The sequence below is a fragment of the Bombus bifarius genome, unplaced genomic scaffold (assembly GCF_011952205.1).
Source record: "Bombus bifarius isolate JDL3187 unplaced genomic scaffold, Bbif_JDL3187 scf7180000008163, whole genome shotgun sequence".
Taxonomy (NCBI): domain Eukaryota; kingdom Metazoa; phylum Arthropoda; class Insecta; order Hymenoptera; family Apidae; genus Bombus; species Bombus bifarius.
Genome location: NW_022884485.1, coordinates 135,800 through 159,685, shown reverse-complemented (window position 1 = coordinate 159,685; position 23,886 = coordinate 135,800). Strand labels below are relative to the sequence as shown.

Here is a 23,886-nt window from a genome sequence, read left to right as displayed (position 1 = left end):
GACAACTATAACTTAATTTGTATGGCAAATATTATTCGGCTGGAATTGAAACATAAAATCACGACATTTTTACCTTACATCCGAAGAAAGAATCTTTTTAATAAGTATTTCTCCTCGATTGATACATTACATACATCGTATTCTTAGCATTATGGATTGATCATTTGTACCTCTGGAATTTAATTACCTGTGATCAACAGCTGGACAAACGACACACCTGGATTTGAAGATGCATTACGAGACTAACTGCGTATATCGTCGAATTTTCATAAGTTTTCTAAATTCTATTGAAAGATACTATTTCCAATGTATTAGATTTAATTTATTAGATATCATTTTAATTCTATCGAAAGATTCTGATAAGCCACATCGTCGATCTGATATATCACACGCTATGATGACGAGTAACTTAAGGGATGTTTCTACGAGCCAATCTACGATGAAGACCATCCATCGTGTGCCATTTAACACTTTTTATTTTTATTTACCAAATGTCCAGCTGGACAAATTGTAAAGTATAAATTAAATAATAATAAAAAAAATTTAACACTTTGACCGCTATGCCAAAATCGCATGTTTCGGTCAAGATTCCACGGGGGTATTTTTATTATTCAAAGCATACAGTGGCAAAATAATAATAAATCGACGATGTAAGACAACGTTCTTCCCCGATGGACCGTTTATCTTATTGGTGATCATGGGTGACCATCGTGGCGCCTTGCTAACAGTTGATAGCGACATATTATAACGAGGCATCGTTTATTTCAACAAACCATTCGCATTCGTTGTTTCGTCGTAAGCAAAACGTGCAGAATATATCGTTGAAACGTGTAGAAGATATTAGTAAACGGTATTTGCTCATTGTATATATAATAGCAAGGCACGTGCACACTTCTAACTTCGATTATACGATTATAAAGCAGCATTTACGATTATTTTCTAAGCTGTGTTTGTAATAATATTCGTAGATTACCCCTCAAAGGTATCGATGCGAACACAGTGCACCGTTAGACGCAAGATTCGTTCTCATTTTTTTTTATCGATATTTTAATAAAAATGTTTAATCGTTCAATGGGACACTTTTTATTTCAAAGTACCTTCTATTTATCGGTTATATTCAAAATGCCCTAACTGTCAATTTTCGTTCAATTTTTACAATTGCAAGAAGTTGAAGCGCTCCGTTCACAATGACCACCGTGACAGTCAAAGCGTTAAATGACCATTTTTTATATCCACTTATACAATACGTACTTTACTTTCAACATAATAAAGCAGCTTGCCTTAAAGTCCGTTTATCCTTCACTATTCGTTCTTCGCCAAACGGAAAACGAAAAACCCAATAAAACATCCATTTACAACATATTACAAATATTTTATTCGATCGTGCGTTTCTCGCTCGTTTCTTTTCTCTCGCAACGTTTCAACAAACCTAAAATTTAACCAAAGAAAGCAGATAACCGGGACAAGAGAATGGAAGAATCTGTGGATCGTAAGGTAAAACGACAATTGCTCTATCCTACTGTTACACGGTAGATCAGTCTAACCACATCGAAGGCGAGTTATTCGTAATTCGAGTGATACGTACTTTTCTTCGTCTAGCTTTTTCTCTCCCCCTCCTTCTTTTTAATAATACTACAAAAGCCAAAACCACGCGCACGCATAGCGGCGTCAAAGCTAAAAACTTTGTTAACGTGGCTAAGTGGAGAGTCAGGTCATAGTGTCAGATGGTGGAAAACCATGTTGCGGCGTACAAACAACCTCCTGTAATTTCCGCAAAAATGCACAAAGCGTCGGGAAACGTAGCGATCTCGTTACTTTTAAACCAGCATTCCGCCGGTGTAATCGAGGACACTGTTTGTTGCCTGTAAAACAACCGGTGGTGTCGAAAAAAAGGGCCGGCCGGTAATGCAAATAGGGTCATTTCAAAATGAAAACTCGTCCGGGCCGCGACGAGCCCGCAATTCTAGCTGAACAAAAAACCAGCTACATCGAACTGTCCGGCTTGAAACCGGCAATATGAGGCTCTAATTTAGAACGCGGCCAACCTGCTCGGTGCGTGCCTCCGCGACGCACGCTACCGTTAAAACGAAATGGAGCGCAAAAAACGTTAAGCGATATAACGCTGGCCGCTGTGCCTAATTCCCATCCGCGGTTTTCCATCATTTTTCTTCTTTTCTTTTTTTTTTTTTTTTTTTAACCCATTGCTATAAATATTTCCAAGCGAGATATTTCGTGATCGATATAAATATTGAAAACAAAATTGAATTTATAGATTCAATGAACGTATAGATGAGTGTATCGATGGTGAAAATGGTAACGCGAATAACGATATCGGATATATTAGTTTGTGATTTAGCTTCTTACGTATTTGAAATCCTCGTTATCGCGAGGATAATTTATTTCTCTTGTATTTTTCTACCTATGCGAATTTTAAGAATAAAATACGAGAACAAGGCGAATATCGTAGCAAAGAGGAATAATTTTTAATATCTGTTTATAAACTCCATCGGTATTTGTAACGGTTCTCTCCAGTCAAGGTACAGTTTGTTAATTATTAGGATTTTTATCAATCGACGTTGCCACGATAGTGGAACGCAATTTGTGGATCCGATATGTGTTTGTTTCACATCTGTTCCCTTTTACGTCGGGGGATACGTTCCCAATGTACAGATTTGATGGTAACGTATATGGAGGATCTACGATACAGATATATTTCAAACGGTAAATCGTATTTTAGAGCGCAATGAAACAGATTCGTAATACAGAAAAATATGAAATTGATGCGAAATTTAATCGATTCGTATAACGTATGCTTTAATGTAAAACGACTCGCGTGCTAGTTTCATATCCTATTGATTAATTATCTAGTCAAAATCGTTCACAATGATTCTAGCATTACAAACCAACGCTCTAATTGTCTCGTTAATTGTCTGTTACGTAGGAAATATTTCATTATTATCGCTGAATAAATCAACGACTTCATTTGATATCTGCCAATGGACGTGAATAGTTAACTAAGTTATGAAAACAGTTATATTTTATTATTTCGTACTAAACAGGTAGACAATACATCCCATTCAGCTTCGTAAATGGTATAAAATACGTCATAGTACAAAAGAGAAAGAAAATCAGCAAACCTATTCGTTTCACCTGGTCTATCTTAAGGTAATCACAATCGCGTTGAATACAAACTCTTGCAATTCACTTCGATATTTCTTTTAGTTTCGATATTTCTTTTCCTAGTTTCAATATCCTATTTATCAACGGTTCCAGTACAGTTTTCTTAATTTCTTTCTTACGTTTTCCCCCTTTCTTGTCAGCATACGTATCCATCTACCAGCGATTTTTCAACGTTGTTTGCCTCCTGGGTAACGAACATCCTCTAACCGACGAACTAAAATCGTACCCAACGACTATCGTTATTTTTATCTGACAGTGGAAGAGGAAAGATGTCTCGTGTCACTGACTAAATGATCACGCGTTACGTATTTTGAGAATTCTCTTGCGTTAAATACAATTTAAATTTTGCACCTGTTTCCCTGTTATCGCCAGCCTTTCAATCGCTACGATATTCTTATCGTTCGATCAAAATGTGTTCAAGCAATCTCTATAAATTCATTATGATCGGATTGCAAAGGGACCGCTACAAATAGCACCAAATCGCATTTAACCGATGCATGGATCGATATTTATTGCTTGGTTGCTTGTCGACCCTTCCAAGCTTTTCAAAGGGATCCCCCTTGGTCTCGCCTTTATTTATACACCGCTACGCGCTCGTTGACGCAAAAACAACGTAATAATCCGTGAGGAATAATAAAGCATCGTGCGATCGCTCGAAACACCACTGTCTACCGAATAACGACGATCCCAATTATCTCGACAACAGGTGCGTTCGCATAACGATAACTTCCAGCTTCGAAATCTCGCTGTCCGTAGTTCTTTTCGTCGTGTCGCGTGTTCTCGCGCAAACAAGCTTGTGAAACGCGTAATGATCCGCGAACGCGTGTACAAAGCAAATGTAGGTATCGCGATGCGACTCGAACGAAAGAGAACGCGATAGTCTTGCGGCTTCCGCGACTCAAATTATCGCGCTTAAAACTGTCGTACGATACTTCGCGTCCTGACCATTAACATCGAATTGATCGATGAAAAAGTTTATTTGATCGATCGGTTGACCAGTTAAGTAAATGACGTTCTAATTAACCCTCTAACCGCCCCATCGTCTATCAGCAATTCGGACTACGATCATTTTTGCCATACACGAGATAGTCGCTTCAAAGTTCCTCGATAGATTTTAGACGTCGTATGGACATGTTCGAGTCTTCTTTGGCTTTTTATTGCACTCCCGTGGTCGTCAGTTCCTGTAGGCGGCCCTTGAAGAACGTCGAGAGGAAGAAGCCGTACCTGTGCACGTTAACCCCTTGTCGTACTTTAGCGAGTCAGACTCGCGATGAAGATTTTGGCCCAAACACGAATATCGCGAGTCTGACTCGCGACCAGATACCTGGGCCAAACGTAAACATAAGAAGCCGAGCTCGCGGACTGTTTTTTTGCTCGTCACGATGGTGACTGAATGTTAGTTCCTGTTTACTAGCATCGTAAATGGCATAAATGGCACGGGAAGGGAGCAATTCAACGAGAAGTAGAATCGACGTGCTGCAGCTCGCCTTTCAAAATGAAATAAGACATTTATTACTCGATAAGCGATCTTAAGTCTATTTTTCTCATGTATTAGATAGAAACGTCGATCAGTGGGGAAGAATATTTTTTTGCTCGGTTAAAGAATTACGGATAGCGAAGGATTTGGAAGTAAAAAAAGAAAGGAGGAATTAAGTAACAAATAATCAGAATTACAATGTTTTCCCGGCCAGGCAGCAATGTTTTAAACACAGCGCGACATGTCGTTTCCCAGGCCATTGTGAATCACCGAGAACAGGGTGGCAAAGGGTAAGAGAAGGGATGGTGCAGCATAGCGCGGAGAGAAACGCGCAGGGGCAACTGAGGGTTCGCGAACCTCTCCCATTTGGCTGGCCGCAAATGAATATCCGATTGCCTCTGTATAGGATTCGTCGTGTGTACGTATATCCGTTATCCAGCGATACCTTTAATCGTGCGTTATCTTCCGCAAGCTATCGACAAACGTCATAAAATCGGCCGCGATTCTGTCGCAAATGGTCGTTTCAAAATCTCGAAATTCAACGATCACCCTCGTACCACGTCGACTAATGCGAATGTTTGATCACGTTCAAGATCAGTTTGGAACAGTTGTACGTATCGCTGTGTTATGTCGTTCCGTGTACACGGGTTTTGTTGGGAAACGACACTCGCTACGGTTTTTGTTAAACTAAAAAATAAATATATTACGCGTCGCACTTTTCTTTACATTTTGCATGGAACGTATCTATCGTAATTTGTGTAAAAGATTTCACGATAACAATAGGGTAATTTATATTTTATTTCTAAGTCGACGTAACACGCAACACCTTTGTTTTCCTTGTTTTTTCATCTGCTCCTTTTCTCGTGTCAGGTATTCGATAATTACATATAGGCTATAGTGTGTGTGACACACTCACGGATTTCGATGATTTTGAAATATATCGTCAAGACCAATGTCTTGAGTAATTTTACCAATGTAAATAGACGATGATAAATATATTTGCACGAATACACGGTATATCCCCTAGGAGCAATGTTTCACATGAACGCGATTTACTCTTTACTTAGTTTGAAGTACACCGCGTAAAATACATATACATTTTGTTGCACAAACATATTCGCCTGTGCTTTCATGTAAACGAAACAATTCATTATAACGAGCTGCGCATTATACACGTATGTATGTTCCTCCAAGAAAAGTACATAGACCAATTACAAACACTCTGTGTAATTGAGGAAAATTAATTAACGTGTTCATGTGAACATCCTGCCATAACATTTCTTGATTAATAACTATATCGTCTGTATTTACTATATTTCATTCATATTTTTATATCATTTGTTTCCTTCTCCGATAATTTCCTCGTATAACAATTACATAAATTACAAACTTCGATAATCGATTGTTTAAATAATTTGTTTTTTTAAGAAAGCAATAAACTATTGTATACATTATACGTTTTCAAATTTGCTTCAAGTTTTACCAATATAATCGTAATTGAAATTTCTGACTGTAGTGGTATAGTTAATTTTCGATTATTTTCCCTATTGCTTTTCATTCTCGCTCAATCATCTACACGCATATACGTCCGCTCACACGCGCAACCTTTTACTTTACTCTAATTTTACTACGTTGCACGACTACTGTGTGTCGTCTATCTATTGCTCAAAATTGCACAAAAAAATGTCTATAAATGTTAAAACGTCAGTGGCTGTATGTTATTCCACGACCATAATACGTTCCGTATGAATAAAGGGAAAAGCGACTTTAAATGATGAAGTGAAAATTGTAAGGATCAAAGAGTTGAAGTATTTCATTCTGATCGCGTTTTTAAGCGCACAAACGTTTCCATAATTCGAGTTTTTGCGATTCGACGCAATTAAATTAAAAAAAAAGCATATAGAGTGAAAATGAAATCAAAACAACTTTGCATATTCGATAGTGCTCGAAACTAAGATCCGTAGCATATGCACGACGTTCCTTAATTTTTCATAGTACGACTTTACGTATTCCAGTCGACGTCGAAAATTGGAGTACCTGTTGACCTATTAACGTTTCGTTTCAAGTAGTATGTTCCATACCTGAAACACGTTCGAGTTTCATAGCAATGTAACCGTGAAATTTTCAAACGTTTGTCGGCTCTTTGTTACTTTTGATCGTACTAGAAAATAGTTTACAATTCCTGAATTGCACTATGCTTTTAATCTTCGTTTAAAAACTTCATGCTCTTTCGTTTCCAGTTTCTACGAAACATATTCTTTCTATTAAAAATAAATCTGTAATATTGTTCCAGATTCTTTAAGTAACAGCTTACGATCTCCTTTCGAACTGTAGTTTTCAATGGCAAAGATGATTATAAAACGTTATTTTGAAGTTGAACGATTATTTAAGAGTTTTACCATTTATCACGAGTATCATAGATAAACTGTATATATTTTTTTAACATTATAAACATTTAATGCCGAATGAAAAAAGCAAACAATGAAAATACCGTTGCATTAAACTTTAAACACGCTGAAATATTCCACTCTAAACTTTTCCTATAAATTTCTGCGTCGAATTTCCTATTCGTCCCTAAAATTTTCCTGTTGAATATATTTACGTGTAACTATATGCAATTGTACTAAAATTCAAATGCACCTGCAAAGAGCCACGCATTTTGAAGATCATAAATACGCTTCACTGAAAAATCCTTTCGTTCTAATGCACACATTACCTGGCACAGTCGCTCGCAAATTTCAAACGACTAATTTGTTGAAGACTGAAAATATGTTATTTATTAGGAGAGAAATAAATAGTAGAATTTAATTAATAAAAATAGTAATATAGCTTGAGCAAAAGCTTTTAACACCCACGATATCGAAAGAAGTCGAAAATAAGAATAAAAATTTTTCGTTCGAGGCTTTGTTTTCGAGAAAATCGACTTTGAATTTTCGCTCGGTACGCCTGCACTTTATCACGTCTCGTTATAACGGATCTCATTGTAGATCGTTGTCTCGATGGAAAAATTAAAAAAAACAAATTTTTATTCTATATTTTCGACTTCTTTTTTCGCGTAGAATACCACCAGTTACCCACCACCCTGTATATACATTCTTTCTACGAAGAATAAATCTGTAATATTATTTTAGACTTTCTAAATGCTTAATTGTTATTTAAATCTTGAAAGAATAACAACGAACGTTATCTGCGCGTGATAAAATCGATAACGAAGATGCATCGCGGAGCATAGCCACGAAATCTTTCAATATTTAATAAACCTAAAGTTAAAATTAAATCTAAATGCCATTTGCAACGTTTCTTTCATTTAAGGTATCCTTATTTCCCTTCCGACGGAATTTTACCTTTAATCAAATTTAATTTTAATTTTATTTTTACCATAAAATGAAATTAATTTTCAACGCACCTCAAATTGTATAATTTCCATCGGAAAATATCATTAGGTATTCGCAGTCATTTTCTCGCGATACAGTACATTTTGTGGATCGATAATTCATTTTTACAAAGGTACGTACGATCACGGCTCATCTTACGAAATCGTTTTACTTTCTGTTCGACGTATGAAACGAAGTTTCTCCCGATAAATCGGCACAAGGTTTCAGTCTTTTAATCAAGGGGCCTGTGTTCAGGGCGCGAAATATTAAAGTTGCATGAAATAGAGGGTAACAGGCGAACTCCGACGTTTGCTATCGGCGAGGCAACGCGATATAACTTATACACCTTCGCAACTGTGTAAAGATGTACGTGGAAATTCGGGTGTCTTTATAAATTAACGAAGTCGATTAAGTACTCAAAGTAGCGAACTGGTAAAATTCAAGTCCCAGGAAATCGTAAAGCGTCACGTGCTGAGCTGTTTATTCGCGCAGGCGGAAACGCGTCGAGAAAATAAACTTTTAATTAGTAATATCACATACTGGCGAGCGTGAAACGGAACAAACATTACTTCATAACACAGTGATTAACACGTAGAGCGAAACAGTCGGCGAGCTTTTCCTACCAATGATTTTGTATCGTTTACATTACACTATATCGTTATTTTGCGTTATTCGTTTCACCCAATTCGTCCAGTTTCCCAAGATAGATATGGAAAAAGATTCAAAAATTAGCGTCGAGCGAGCGAAAAATGTTCCATTAGCGATCGGTTAATCGACCGGTTAACTGACGTGTTTGCGATTCTTTCGGTTTCAACCGTGTCATTACGCTTTCTTCCGACGTTTCGTCGAACGTTTCAGTTCGCTTCTCCAAGACAGGCCTGAGAAAAATATCGAAGAATCAGTGTGGAAAAAACGAAGAACTATCGATTAGCAATCTGGTCATCGCAGAGCGCGGAACCATTATGGAATTGATTTTAGACGTTATCAGTTACCCGCATCAAGAATAATCAGCCGCTTCTGCACTGTCCGCAGTTATTCCACGGTGTATTCCGCGCCGGAATATGCAGTATATTATGCGTAAATATTTACGATCTATCCAGTGATTTGCGACAACGAAATTTACCGAAGGCAGATGCGACGATGCGCGTGCTTTGTGGTCGATTTACTTGGTCGATGATTATCACGAACTGCATCCGTTCGTTACGTTAATATACACGTTCGCGCGAAATAAAAAGTACGGACATGACATTGGGTAATTTCTGCAGGCTGTGTACGAACGTTGGCAAATAATTGTACCGCGTTTTACGAATCATACTGAAACGTACGATACAAGAGCTAAAACGGTAAATCGTAAAACGAATGCGCGTAAATTTCATATTCGTAGAAAAAAGTGCATGGAAAGCGTTGGAATATTTTCGCGAGCCACGGTATATTCTCGTTGTTTTTTCTTTCTATTATCGTCGACTTTTAAATTATTCGTACCGTCTCAGACGAAATTTTTGAGGAACGTTGAAACGAACAGTGCAACTGCAACACGGTTCATGAATCAGGACGTTACTTGACAACGATGGTTGAGAAAGGGACGAAACTCGTACAGCGTGTATAGAGAAAAAGACACAGAACGCAACGAGAGACAAAGTTCGTTGTTTCCAAAAGCACGTATAAGTACGGCAGGAAGAACGGAAGTACGTGAAACAGCAAAACCGTGTGCGTATTCAGCAGACTATAGGCTTGTACGTCGACATAATGCCGGATGTTAAATACTCGCGACAGTCCCAACGCTGCGCGACGCTCAGGAAATTTCTTCAGAACCTCTGCTGCAGTCGTAAAAGTCTGCGAGCAGTTTCGCACACTTGCGTGTTAATTGCGGAGAATCCGCGTGTTGCCCTGAATCATAAATAACTACGAAGTGAACCGTCTATGGAAGGTGTTTCGAAGGAAATCACAGTTACGCAAGTATTAAGGGGGAAAACGTTTTTGTAAATCTCGTATCAAAAAGAGTTTCTTTAACGAGACAGAATAACGAAGCAAAAAGCTACGAAGGATTCAACGGTCTATTAATAATATTGCTCTTATGGATCTTGCAATTCATCCAACTATATTCGCCAAGGCGAAAGAAAAAATAGATTTTTCTTTATTTTTTCTTTAAAAATTGATTAGTCTCGAAATATAACTGTCTTAAATGTTCAGTCGCTGTAAAAAAGTATCCGTACATAGCCCTATTTTCTGATCAAGCGTTTCTGCATCAGGTTACACGCTTCATTTTCGTAGTTTGAAATATTTCTAATCATATAACGATGCTACTACGTGATATGCAATTTAATATACACTCGATGCTCGTGTGCATTATGCGAATATGTGCATTCGATGCTTTAGATTGGCAATAAAACAGTCCCCAAAAGATTTGAGTGGATGGTCCTTTGTTTTCGAGAAATTAATCGAGAAATTATGTTCTCGAAGCAACAATTATGTTTTAAATGTTATTATTGCAATTTGTACCGGCGAAATTGTAAGAATATGCAGCAGTACTATATTGAATAAAAATAATCGACAATTTATCAGAATAGATCGTAAAAATCTGTTATTAAAAAGAAACACGATATTGGCATTAGAAGAATTTATAAAGTAACATGTAAAGAAAAACTGATTAATTTCTCGAAAGCAAAGGACCATGGACTGAAATCCTTTTAACGATATTTTACCATCGACCTAAAGCGTCGAATACAACTGCAGCAAACTCATTCGAGAGTTCATAATTCTTGCCATCTTCTTATTAAATCTGATTAATTAATATCTAAATACTATAATAAATACAATGGCGTAGAGGTACTTCTCGTAGTTACTTTAAGATTCCAATACGAGAGTTCCGCAATAATAACCTTCGTAGGAATATCGTAAAAACTTGAGCCGTCGAGTTCTATACCTGAAATGTTATTTTACGAAGTTTCTTATACGCTTGAAATAACTACAAATGGTTATGCGACTTCCGTTGAGCTATAAAACGTATATAATAAGTGAAACGAATTAATAGTTCCAGCGAATATAATAATACAAAAGCGTACGTTTCATGCTGTATTAAAATCTGTCAAAGGTGAACGATTCATCGCTAAATAAAATATTTAAATATCAGAGGTAAATTTTTATAGCTTTTCCGCCCTTACAGATACCTATTTATATCGATAATTTATATAGATAATTTATCAGAACGGTAATTTTCGATCGGTAAGCTGTAAAATGAGTACGTACACCAGCGAATTAAAATAAAATATTGCCTGGGCGTGGCTGCATTAATTCTTTATATTCTCTGTATTATAAATATTGGCAATAAACGCTTTAAAAAAGAAATAAAATACTATCTAGACATACAATGGCACATAAAATTGGAAAATGTAACAGAGGAATATTTGATTTAATTACTGTCTTTTGGCTAGGATTTTGTTCGCCTGCGCTACTAATATACACAAATGAATTTTTGTAAACGAAACACCTGCATATTTTTCGTGCTAACAATTAATTTGTTCTCCGTGCTAAAAAAACATAAAAAGCTTGGATTTTAGAACTCAGTTTCTACGGAACCGATACGGAGATGGAACATACCCTCTTTTCTTTTCCGGACACTAAGCTATACAGCAGAGAAAACCCCATCGAAATCCGTTCAGTAGATTCTACGCGATGCTAGCACAAACAGACGAACAAACAAAGAAAAGATCCAAAAATTAATTTTTTCGATTTCATAGCTTATGAACTGTTCCTGAATGACTATTTTCATTCTTTTTTATTCAATTCACGAACACGACCCTCCTCCTGCTGTTCTACTATTTTATTATATACATAGATTTAATGTCTGATTTAAACCTCTGCTTTATTGCTTTCGCTTTTATAGGTATGTAGGAATGTTATATTATTAGATTGTAGATAGCAGTATGATTAATGCAATATCGTTTGCACTCACGCGTAATCGAATATAGAAGCCCGTTTCACGTATTCGTTACTCGCTGCTTCTACGACACAACGACACGACGATCTTCACACGACGACCGTAAATTCGACTCTGACTCTCTCAACCTCTCTCAACTCTCGTTACAATGTTTTCCACGCTCGCTTTTCTCCAAACATACCTTGGCAACGCTCGCGACACTCTTTGACAACGTCAACACATCTTGACCACGATAATAAACAATCACCCCTCGCGCCACGTCCCTCCCTGACGTCACACCATCCCACAGGTGTAATTAATATACCAATATTGATATAATAATTACGCGAACTAAACATTGACATATGTTAAAATGCAGCATTACTTTTTCAAATATTCCGAAACATTTTGAAACTTTAAACTCGCGAGACTTTAAAGGAAGAAAAGTACGCGTCACAATTTTAATTACGTGCTTTGCGATTTCGTTTGTTTCGGTCCGTTTGATTTTCCACGTGCGAAGTAAATAATCGAAACAATGGAAACTAATTTATTCGTTAGAAAGTTTGCCGCAATAGGCAAGATATAATTTCATTTTGTAATTCTTGCGATATTAAACAGTTATAATTTACTACTTTGGGTAATTTACTGAACTGAGTAAGCTTTCTTTATTTCTGACGTTTAATTGATAACGACTGGTTATTTAGCTGGCAGATTACGGTTGTAGGAGTTTCCAACCACTAAAGCTAACTGCAAACCGAATTTCCAAATGGTCATTAATTTAATCGCCAACCGTATCTAAGTAATAGTCTGGTCACTAATTTCAGTAATTAAACGAAACTTGTGCTTTCCGTGTGCAAGAACTATCATTTATTCGCTAGTTTGAATAATACACTATATGCTACATCTGTTATAACATTTTTCTACTATGCACAGGAAATTAATCAGAAACGTATACATTTGTCACTCTGTGTCCATCTGAATACCGTTATTTGTACTTTATTCCTGTGTTTTTGCTAATGGCCATTTAAACATGCAAAAGTTTACAGAATATTATATTACCTGACGTGTAAATATACATAGAATATATCTTGATTAGAATTACTCGATATTTGATAGGTGAAACGAATTTTTATTTATATTTCATTACCTTAATTATTGGCTTCGTATAGATATGGATTTGCGTAAATAGCAATGAGAACAAAGTCGATCCTAAGCGATGGAACGAAAGAGACGTTTTAAATAGTCGTCGTTTCATTTTTCGACGATTTCTTTCTTAGTGACTCTTCTTCTTCTTTTGCCAGCGTCTTAAAAATTAAATTAACATGCAGGAAGAAAGTATCTCTAGACGAATAAAAGTTGGGCGTAGCATTTACTTCGAGCGAAGCCACTTCGCCCGAAGCGTTCCGAACACTTTATCATGCAGTCACTTTCTTTCCTTTCTCGCAAAGCACACAGCTACGAGTAAACGACACACAACGCCTCTGTAAAATTAATGCCGAGAAAGACTATTAGGTTTAGGAAATAGAGCTTCGAAACTAGTCTTTTGTTTCTTCTCTAAAACAGAATAAACCTCAAAGGATGGAAAATTATCTTCTACTCCAAAAAAAAAAAAAAAAAAGAGAAAAATAGATGCGTAGGACGAAGGAGTTAAAACGAAAGGAAAATGATAAAGATTGGTAGTTATTATTTTTAAAAGAAATTATTATTTTAAAGGGAACGGATTTATTTTAGAATCTTTTTCGTACCCAGTTAAAAAGAAAGATAGGTCGAGGTAAAATATTTCAAAATATATTATAAACATTGGCTAGTTGGTTTAGTTGATCGTACGATGAAAAATTTCATTACAATTTTGACAACTCTTCAACTACTTCGCCAATCTACAGATAATATATAATATCTTATTATGTTAATTAATAAATATTTATTGTTAAACGAATTCGAGTGTTTTTTCGATACCTATCACGCCCATCGCCTCATAATAAACACGTGTAATGATCAGAATAACCTTTTCGTCGTGTATTAAAATTACGATATAAACATTAGCCGTACAAGCGTGATTTTTGTATTTACTTCGATCTTTGTTGCGTAACAGCTATCAGTGACGCTATTTAGAAAAAAAGGGTACGCTATCGGGAAAACGAAAGCTTTGAAACAGCAAAACATATCAAAGGACATAGTAATACGTATTCGAAAATATAATTTGTATTTAATACGATATCGCTAGAGATTAATTAATCGAGAACTATGGGATCACGTTTTCAACAATACCGTGGATACGTACGATGTATTAGAATATGATCTATCAAAAAGAATAGGTCCAGGATATGTTTGTGTTTAATACGTTTAAGTCCAGCTTGAATTCAAGTTTCGGTCCGTGTTTACCCCTTAACCTACGATTTACGTTCGAGAATGCCCAAAATATTTACGCTTGGTGCGATCATCTACTACGACCTATGCCCGTAATATTTACGTTTGGTGCGATCATCTTTTTTTTTTTTTGTACGTGGAGAAATCCTCATGGACACTCCGCTGCTGCAGTAATCGCGTAACAGCAGAGTAGTGTCGGACTCCTACCGACTAAAACTCCACGATGACCATCCTACGCGTGTGACAGGGGTGCTCCAGGAACCTCATATGAATTAACTTCTGTTGCACCCCCTTCTCGCGTCCTCTTGTTCGAGCCAATCCTAGTACCTCCTGATGGTGCCATCATCTTTGTAGGTTAAGGGATTAAGTTTACTTTTTGGAGATGTGAATGGAGAGACGTAACCGGAAGCCACGCAAAGCCGCAAGACGTGCGTCACGCATAAGACGATAAAGCAACGATACGATATCATCTAATGTATCCAATCGAAGGACAATAGTTGACCGATGTTTGATTGGAAAGTGTTACGATGACAAATAAAAGTTTCAACGGTATTAGGATTTACATCCATCGATAAAACTTGAAAAAATATCTCCAATCCACTTGGAGATCGATATCTTTTCGCCCACGCTTTTGCACTAGTTTAACGATGAACATTGCAACGGGAAAAGTTGAATCCCATGTGACATTTACGTTCGAACGAGGTCAGTTCGCCGGAAGCGTTTACACCGCTTTATCACGCAGTCGTTCTCTTCTCAAACTCACATGCTCACGTTGAACGAATAGACGAAGCACATGGCTGTTATAACAAATGCGACTAAGCACAAAAGTACGCGGTGTCCGCGAAAGCTTATTACTCGATGTTTACAATCGCGAAGAAACTTGGTCGGCGTACATAACGTTGGAGTACACTTTACGAACTCGACAGGGAAGTTTCAGCCGCAGAACTTTGCCGGCCATACTCCGAACGATTTCAAACGAGGCCTGACGACCTCCCAATCTTATAATTAACCCATTTCGCCGTGGAGCTTTAATTTTCGGTCGCCCGTCCGAGATTCAAAAGTTGCGATTCGGTAACAGTGGCGTCGCTGAACTACGCCAGTCGCGAAACTTTTATCGTTTCGACGGATGAAACGGTTTTGGCGGCGTGAAATCCCGTAAAACGATTACTTTCTTACGCAATTTATTGCGTATAAAAAGAGGGAAAAACCGCGAAGGACCCGACGTTTCATTAGATATTAAAAGCAACGAATGTCCTTAACTTTAATTGTAAATTAACGACATGTTAGGATTCCAAAAGAAACAAAAATGACTTGCTTGGGTAAATAAATATTTCAGTTACAATAATATTTCCTTACGATATTTCAATTGTAATTGATCGTATTTAAAGATAAAAGTTGCAGTTATAATATTCTTATTTCCTAGAGGAACGTACGAAAAAGTTTGCAAAGGGCAAAGGGTAACTCAAACTTTCGAGCGGATGTTTACTGTGAAAGGATCTCGAGGCATCCACGACAGCAATTTCGTAATTACGTTTTAAAGAAATAATCGCATTTATTTAATTTTATTGACTTGCAAAGAGAAGAACGTTTTAGCATGAGATTTCACCCGTGACAGCATTAACGTGATTTTCTTTACTGATGGTGTTTTACAGTTAATACCATTAGCCTGTCAGAAACTCGTGATATTAAAACCATCTTATTGATTAACAACGAAAATTTCCCTCGATATTTACCATGATATATTAAATATGTCTGGTACGTGGTTTATGCGCTCAAGTATTGGCACATCGAGCTAGATTGCACGTTCTCGTATTTAGACACACAGAATCACCCATGAGTTGTATATTCATTGACAAATTGAAGCAGTTGCCCTCCCGTTTGGTTTTCGGACATCTAGTTAATAATACGTAAGCAATTATGCCTCTGTTTATTGATGCCCATCGTTACAATATAGCGATTATGACAGTGGTGCTTTATATTTCGACGCGTGGCTGTTCATTAGCGAACGTCAATATTTATTAAGCGTACCAGATGGATAACAATGCCGTGCAGGCAATCACAAACATCACGAAGTGATCAAATAATGTGTAAATAACGGCTAATAAGAGTTTCTATGAAACGAAATTAGCCTGACCTGCAATTTGATTATACGAGACCGGATAAAATTATTTTCTGAATAAAGCAGAGCAGATTTCGTTCTCATTATCAAAGATAGGAAAATTTTCGTACAGTTTTACGATCAATGGGCCATTCATCGTCTGTTGATATTTCGTATAACGAAAATAACAGTTGACATCGATCCAAAGCAATAAATGCAACGTCTACGTTTTATTATAATTCGATTTCCCTGTCGTTATAAAAACGACGATGTTGAACGTTTTAGTTTTTTTATTTATGAGATGCGTATCTCGTAAATAACAATGAAAAAGTTGTACAAGATCGATATCAAGACAGTCGAATTAAATTATATCGATCAAATTGAGTAATTATTTGTAACTTACACGTAGCCGTACTATATGTTTCTTCTTTTTTTTTTTTTTTTTTGAGATAAAGTAATTACAAGCAGACTAATTGTATTACTTAAACTTCAGATATTTTCCGCGATATTTCGTCCGTAATATCCTCTTTAAAACCTTCCACTTCCAACTCTCGCCGTATTCTACTTTCAACGTTTATTGACCAATAAAAGTGCTCTCGCCATCAAACACACAAAAACATACATCTGCCACCAACTAATCACACTAAACATTTAAAAAGTTTATCTACCGCGCATATACCAACGACGCTTAACTTTGACATCTTCTTTAACGTCTATTACATCTACGTACGATGCGAATTACTATACTGTACCGTATAAATTACTCATATTGTACTAACATAATAGGAGCGTATAAAGGAGAGAGAAAGGAATTGGGGAAAGGGCCAAGAAGGGAAAAGAGCAAGAAAAAGAAAGATGAGGTTAGAGGAGGTGAGAGAGGGAAGGACACGAGTGGAGACAGGAGATAGACAAGAAAGGATGACAGCTGACCAAATCATAGAAGAAAGAGGGAAAAGAGAAACAGAGGAGAGGGAGAAAAGGATAAGGGAATCTAAATACAACGGAAACATAGCAAAAGAACGGCTACCAAAGTATCTAGATGGAAAGATGAAATGGAAGGATAGAAGTATGGTAGCGAGATTCAGATGTGGTAACGAAACCAGGGCAAGGGAACACTGGAAAGAGGAGGGAGAAAGAGGATGCAGACTATGCAAAAAAGGAGAGGAGGACTTGAAACACGTAGTAGAGGAATGTGAGATAACAGGAGGAGCAAGGAACATGGTAGAAGTACTGAATGAGACTGGAGAAGGACTGGCAGAACTGAAAGCGATACTAGAGAAGAGAAGAGCAGCAGAAGAGGGGGAGGAACGACAGGGAGGGACCACAGCAAGGAAGCAAAAGCGAAAGAAGGAATGAGCACTTCATTATAAGCGTTAGATATAAGTAGTACATAGAGATAGAGCAAGCAATAGATAGGTATAAGCAATAAATGATAATAGAAGTGCTAGAGTAAGAGAAATATATGTAATGTAAGGGCATTATAAGAGATGTAAACCGAAAGTCGTCCAAAGCCGAAAGGTGTGGACTAAGAATAAATAAAATAATAATAATATACTAACATAATAGTGGTATATTCCTAAATGTACTATTCGTCGAGGTGGTTATCGCTTCTAAGAAAATTCTACATCCGATCTTTTTAGTTTTCTCAAGCACCGAAGCCATCGACAGCGTGTAAACAAAAGACCGCGACGAAGACAGACCATAAACAGTAGACAGGCGACGTTGGATTCGGGTTTTTTTTTCAGTTATAGGGTAACACAGCTAGCGTGTGGATGTGGACCAGCTCAAATTGTATTCTTACTTATAATTACACTTCTATTTAAATATATTTTCTACCTTACAATTTATCCACGAGCTTCTCTGTTTACACATCAAATAACCTCGACACTGTTCATTGTACTTATAATTATCGCACACTGTGAAAAATAAGCACAACCACATACGTTACCATGATATTTTAGCGGTAATATACAGTCGGTGGAAAAAGTCTCTGTACACCCTTCGAAACGTGGTAATTTTCAGATAAAATTCTCAGATAAAGATGTAATAAGAAGTTAAAAAAAGTGACCTTTAGCATTTCCTTCGTGATTCCGATCAGTTACGATTTTGTCGACAGTTTTTCGTACACCTCATCCAATAAACTAATTCTTCTAACAATTAAAAAAGAAAGAAAAAATCTCAAATTGTTTGTTATTCTGTTGTAAGGAAAGTGGGGAAACTTTTTTAGTCGACCGTACATCATTCACCATTTCGACAACTTCATTAATCAGTCGGAAAATATTCAAATCCATAATAAGACAGCTCGATCATTTTCTCTAGCCGTGTCGAAACATCGTCTGACGAAGAATCGCTATTTCGCTTATTCAAAGCACTCTTTGAGCGATTTCTCATTACGCGAACGAACCACGGAGGAAGAAAGGTCGAACAAAGGTGATTCCAAGACCGATTCAAAGTTACCTTCCTTTCTTCTTTCCGCAATTAAATACTTGAAATAGGTGCGATTTAATTAACGAGCTTCAGAAACGTCATATTTACCGTGCGGAACGCGCGCCCACTGGTCGCGCCTCAGACTGCACTGGAGACTACTTCTATCAGCGCGCCAAGTTTATTCTCGGCTGCGAGCAGATTTAAGCCACGTTAACGCCACATTTTGTATTCTTACGTGTGTTTTAGACTTCGGCGTAACGACAGGCCGACAGGAGGCGCAATACCCCTGTGCATTTGTTTACAACAGCAACGAGACACGCAACGGTACGTTCGCCTCGCCGAATTACCCGGGCTTGTACCCACGCGACACGGAATGTCATTATTTCTTCAATGGCCAGCTAAACGAGCGGGTGCATCTTCACTTCCACTTCTTCGACGTGGAGGGCGTGTCGCCGTAAGTAAAAAAAACTCGACGAGACAATGCTTTAACCTACGCGTTCCCTGATAGTTATAGAATGTTGGATTTATAATTTAAAACTTTCAACGTGATCGTTATGCGTGAATGATTGTTACGCGTTACGTGGGTGGAAGATATTTCGCTGTATATCTGGTTACAAATTGTTTGCCCTGATATCGTTAAAAAGAGTTTCAAAATGATTTTGGAAGGGAGACTTGCGACGTTATCGCGAACAATGACACGTAAGTAGTAATTTTATATATTTGATAAATGCTAGATATTATTACTACCCCTTTTGATGGATATTTTCTATTTACTGTTTATTAATTCCTGCAATTGCTGTTTCTAATTATTAATTTTTCGTTGATTCGTACTGTTCAGGTATATTCCTGTTGTTACTGTAGTGTCTGGATACTCATGTATTTGTATTATACGTAAAATAGGATACTTAAAAATATAGGAAAAATTGGTGGGGATCGAATGCCATCTAAAGCGAATAATATAGTAGTTTCTAATTTTGTAAACGTTAAAGACGTCCTTTGATTTTCATTTTGACGTGGCCGTATTTGCATTTTGCGACGTAATTTTCTGATTGTATAAATTAAATAAGAATTCAGAGTCGCAGAGAATTATTCAAGACTGTACACGTTACTGTAGTATTTCGTTTAAATAACTTGAAAAGAGTTATCCATCCGGATGAGACGGATTTAAGTACCGGTATTCTATTCGCAATACAATACTATACAAATTAATTCAGCGTACAAAGGAAAGAATCGGCTAGTATCCATAACAATTTCGACGAAGATAGCTTGTAACGATTTATTTAGATAATGATACTTTTACTACTTCAATCTTTAAAATACATTTTGTGTTTAAAATGAAACTTAAAACGCACGGTAGAAAGGGGAGAAAAGTGAAAAGTAAGATTAAAAGAAACGCGAAGAAACGGCACACGGAACGGCACGCATTACGTTTCGTTCCGTTAAAATTAATATTTTATGCTGCCAGTTATGAAAATCAAGGGATTTCCTCGCTGAGATTTTTCTATAAAATTACTATAAAATCAACCGGTCATGCCTTTTAATTTTTATTAGCAACGAGAATTCCCGTGAAATTTACCATTACAATGCTCATCTATTTTCTATTAATATTTATTCCATGAATATTTAAACACAGAAATCAATAATGTATATAGTAGCGAAATCAGAAACGGCAATAAAAGTCACATAAGGGGAATCCTTCGAATCGCGTAAATGGGAAGGAACACGAACATCAGACAGGACAGATAAACTAGCTATTCGAGCGTGACTAGAATTCTATGTATCGATCCTTCTCCGTTTCCTTCTCGTCACTCAACGAGACTAGGTGAGACAAAGTGAGTATCCTTAGCCAACTAGAAGGCTACTGGAAGCAAATCGATGCTAGTTCGATTGGGTTTCCTGATGTAGTTCGACGTTCCACTAAATCAAACTACGTCAGACAAAGTTTCAAGCTGCTTATCGGGGACGAAGACTTCACATGCAAAGAGAATTCGGTAACCGATAGGCCAAAAGCTCATCGGAACGTGCAGTATTTGCATCGTGCTGACCAATTAGCAAGCACAGCTGATTAACGACTATCGGTGATGAGAGACGGAAAAGCTCGATGTAATCCATCATCTGATATTAGAACAGATTGCTAAGGGCTACGGTTTATCGGATGGTTTCAACGATTGCCGCAATTGCTGTTTTTCAAAATAAGATTTCCGCTTTCTTTGCCGTCAACGTGCGATGATAAAATTGGTATTTGTAATTATGAAACACGTTTTTCATCGTCGGATTCTTTTATTCCTAAATTACAAATTACGTCAAGAAGGATCCTCTAAATTGATAGAAGGACTTCTAACGTTGATGCAACCAGTGGTATTTAAATAGCGAGTGCATGTCATGGTACGTATAGTAAATAATAAAATATAAAAAAGTTAGTTACCAATGTAATTTTAATGTTTGCTTAAAATTCACGTAATGTTACTGCTAAAATCTACGAAAACGCCCTGATGCTTGTGAGCGGCAAATCTTTACATGCTCGATCGTTCCTTCGATATTAATCGCAAAGCGTAATACGGCTGATACAGAGCAGTAGCCTTGCGATACGGGGAAAAAAAGAAGTTTACGTAATAACCTAATTGGGTCGTATTAAATCGCCATCAATAACCACGTTGTAATACACCGCATCGTTCATTACTGGAAGCCGCTAATTAGTCGTGTTTTGCCGATTTCTGCCCAACTTTTGAACAATAACAGCGAGAGGAAGCACGAAGTAGGCCTCTGTGACTCCATCGATTCTGCTCTCCCCGGCGAAATACGACCTGAATTTAATAATTCGAGGTCGACCGATATCAAAATCCTTGGAAGAAGGCACTTGCGTCTGTCGTTACCGATAAAGTAAATTCGCGTATAACGAGCACAGCGACTTCGTTTCCGCTCTTTGCTTCTCTCTTCCCTTGCCCTTCTTTCGTTCGAAAAGCATCCACTGTAAATATCGCGATTCGAACGAGACTCGAATTAGACGAAGTACAACGCGAACCTCGCGATTCTTGGGCCGCGCGCGTTCATTTCGTTGCCGTCTCGCGAAGAAAAGATACATTCCTATCCGTAAATCCGGATGCGAGTAAACACTGCGAAATATATGTTGGGAAACGTGAAAACCGAATGATGATCTATCACGGGAATTGCCACTTATGTCATCGGTGGAGGGGGCGATTCGCATGCTATACGTCTCTGCTTCGACGATAATAGCATCATCATTCACGTATCAACATTTCTTACGAGCGCGATACATTATTTGCAGGCAGCGAATGCATTCTTCGACGGAGGAAACGGTCGCGTAAATCGTCGTTATCAATGTCGTACGTTCTTCGTGATCGCCGTTTCCTTCCGACTTTAATTACAGGATACGGAGTCGTAATATTTTCGGCCGCGGCTTCGTAATATTTCTGATATTTCCGCGGCCGCAATCCACCAGACGGTGGTGACGTGACGTTGGTAGTACCGACCTGCACGTTACCATTAAAGTTATTTTCGCGCGGTCGTGGCAAACAAAAACTCGAACTTGGCACACCGTGGTCGGCTCTCAAATCGTTTCGCCGTTGCAGAAATAAAGCGTTATTTCTGACCGCCTCTGTTCCGCCGAGCTTTAATCACGGGTTACGTAATCGGGAATTCGTCGACTCCGGCGAAACCCTCCGGCGAATATTTATGGAGCACGAAGGCCGACTACCCCGGAATATCCGAAAACAGAATATCCAGAAGGATATTCCCACTGTAAATACCGTGGATGAAGGCGAGACCGCGCACTTACACACGTACAGATATCGAAATTATGCGCGGCAAGAGCCAAGATCGAATTACTTATGGAATTGCCGGCCCACGCAGCCGCCAAAGCAATTTATGAGCACGCGCGACGCGTCGCGCGCCCAGAAAAATCATTCGAATCTCCTCGATATTCGCCGCGAAAGGTGAATATTTCAGCGACGTGCCGACCTTCTTAGTCCTCCATGTATATCAATTTACCGGTGATTGCGTAACACACGACCACACCGAAAATATAAATTTACCAGACGAACGACAAACTTAGGGCACCGCTGAATAATACATCCGCAATTGTATTTTATACGTAATAGAAGCGCGCCCCGGTTATACAGCGGACCGGTCATCCTTGCTGAAATGGCTGATGTCATAAACTTTTATGAGCTTACTAAATATGTGCTTTATCCGGTGAGATTGTATGTGCCGATGAAGAAATGAATTTCCACGTCGGAATATAAACGTACGTTTCGATCATTCTAGCGTGATTGGTCTTTTTGCTGTACAGTGACTCGCAAAAGTCACAAAGTTGCACATCGCTGCATTTACTATTGCATTTATACAGGGTGGTTGGTAACTGGTGGTACGAGCGGAAAGGGGGTGATTCTACGCGAAAAAGGAAGTCGAAAATATAGAATAAAATCCTTTTTTTAATTTAAAAAATTTTTTTTAAAATCTACAGTGAGATCCGTTATAACGAGACGTGATAAAGTGCACGCGTACCCAATGAAAATTCAAAGTCGATTTTCTCGAAAACAATGCCTCGAACGAAAAAATTTTGTTCTATATTTTCGACTTCTTTTTTCGCGTAGAATCACCCCCTTTCCGTTTGTACCGCCAGTTACCAACCACCCTGTGTATTAATTAATTAGATCGCACGAATTTCGAATCGTTTGGCGATATGTACCTTTATATCGTTGCGAAAATTTGATGCTTTTTTGATAATGATGCAAATACTTTTCGTAACCACCGTGGATCGTTTTCCATGCTGCACATTGCAAGGATGCACTTGTCGTTCGTAAGAATCCGGACACTTCGATCGATTTCTTTTTTTACGTTTTACATTTTTATTTAATGTTTGATTAACAATGACACGAATATTGTTAAAGTATAGGATTTAATGAGAAACTAACGATGAAAACCAACGTTTCCTATCATTTTATGAGACCAACAGATATACACAGTGACTGTAAAGGTATTTACTCTTCGTTGTATTTGTGATAAGGTGAACGAAGAACGAGAAATG

General features: G+C 37.7%; 1 protein-coding gene across 1 annotated transcript in view; it reads left to right on the top strand.

Moving 5' to 3' along the window:
* Positions 1-23,886, top strand: part of LOC117208899 (suppressor of lurcher protein 1) — a 526,325-nt gene that overhangs the window by 489,247 nt on the left and 13,192 nt on the right. The window contains exon 11 of the mRNA XM_033450406.1: positions 19,086-19,293. Within this exon, the coding sequence (XP_033306297.1) occupies positions 19,086-19,293 (208 nt within the window). The remainder of the gene's footprint in view (positions 1-19,085; positions 19,294-23,886) is intronic.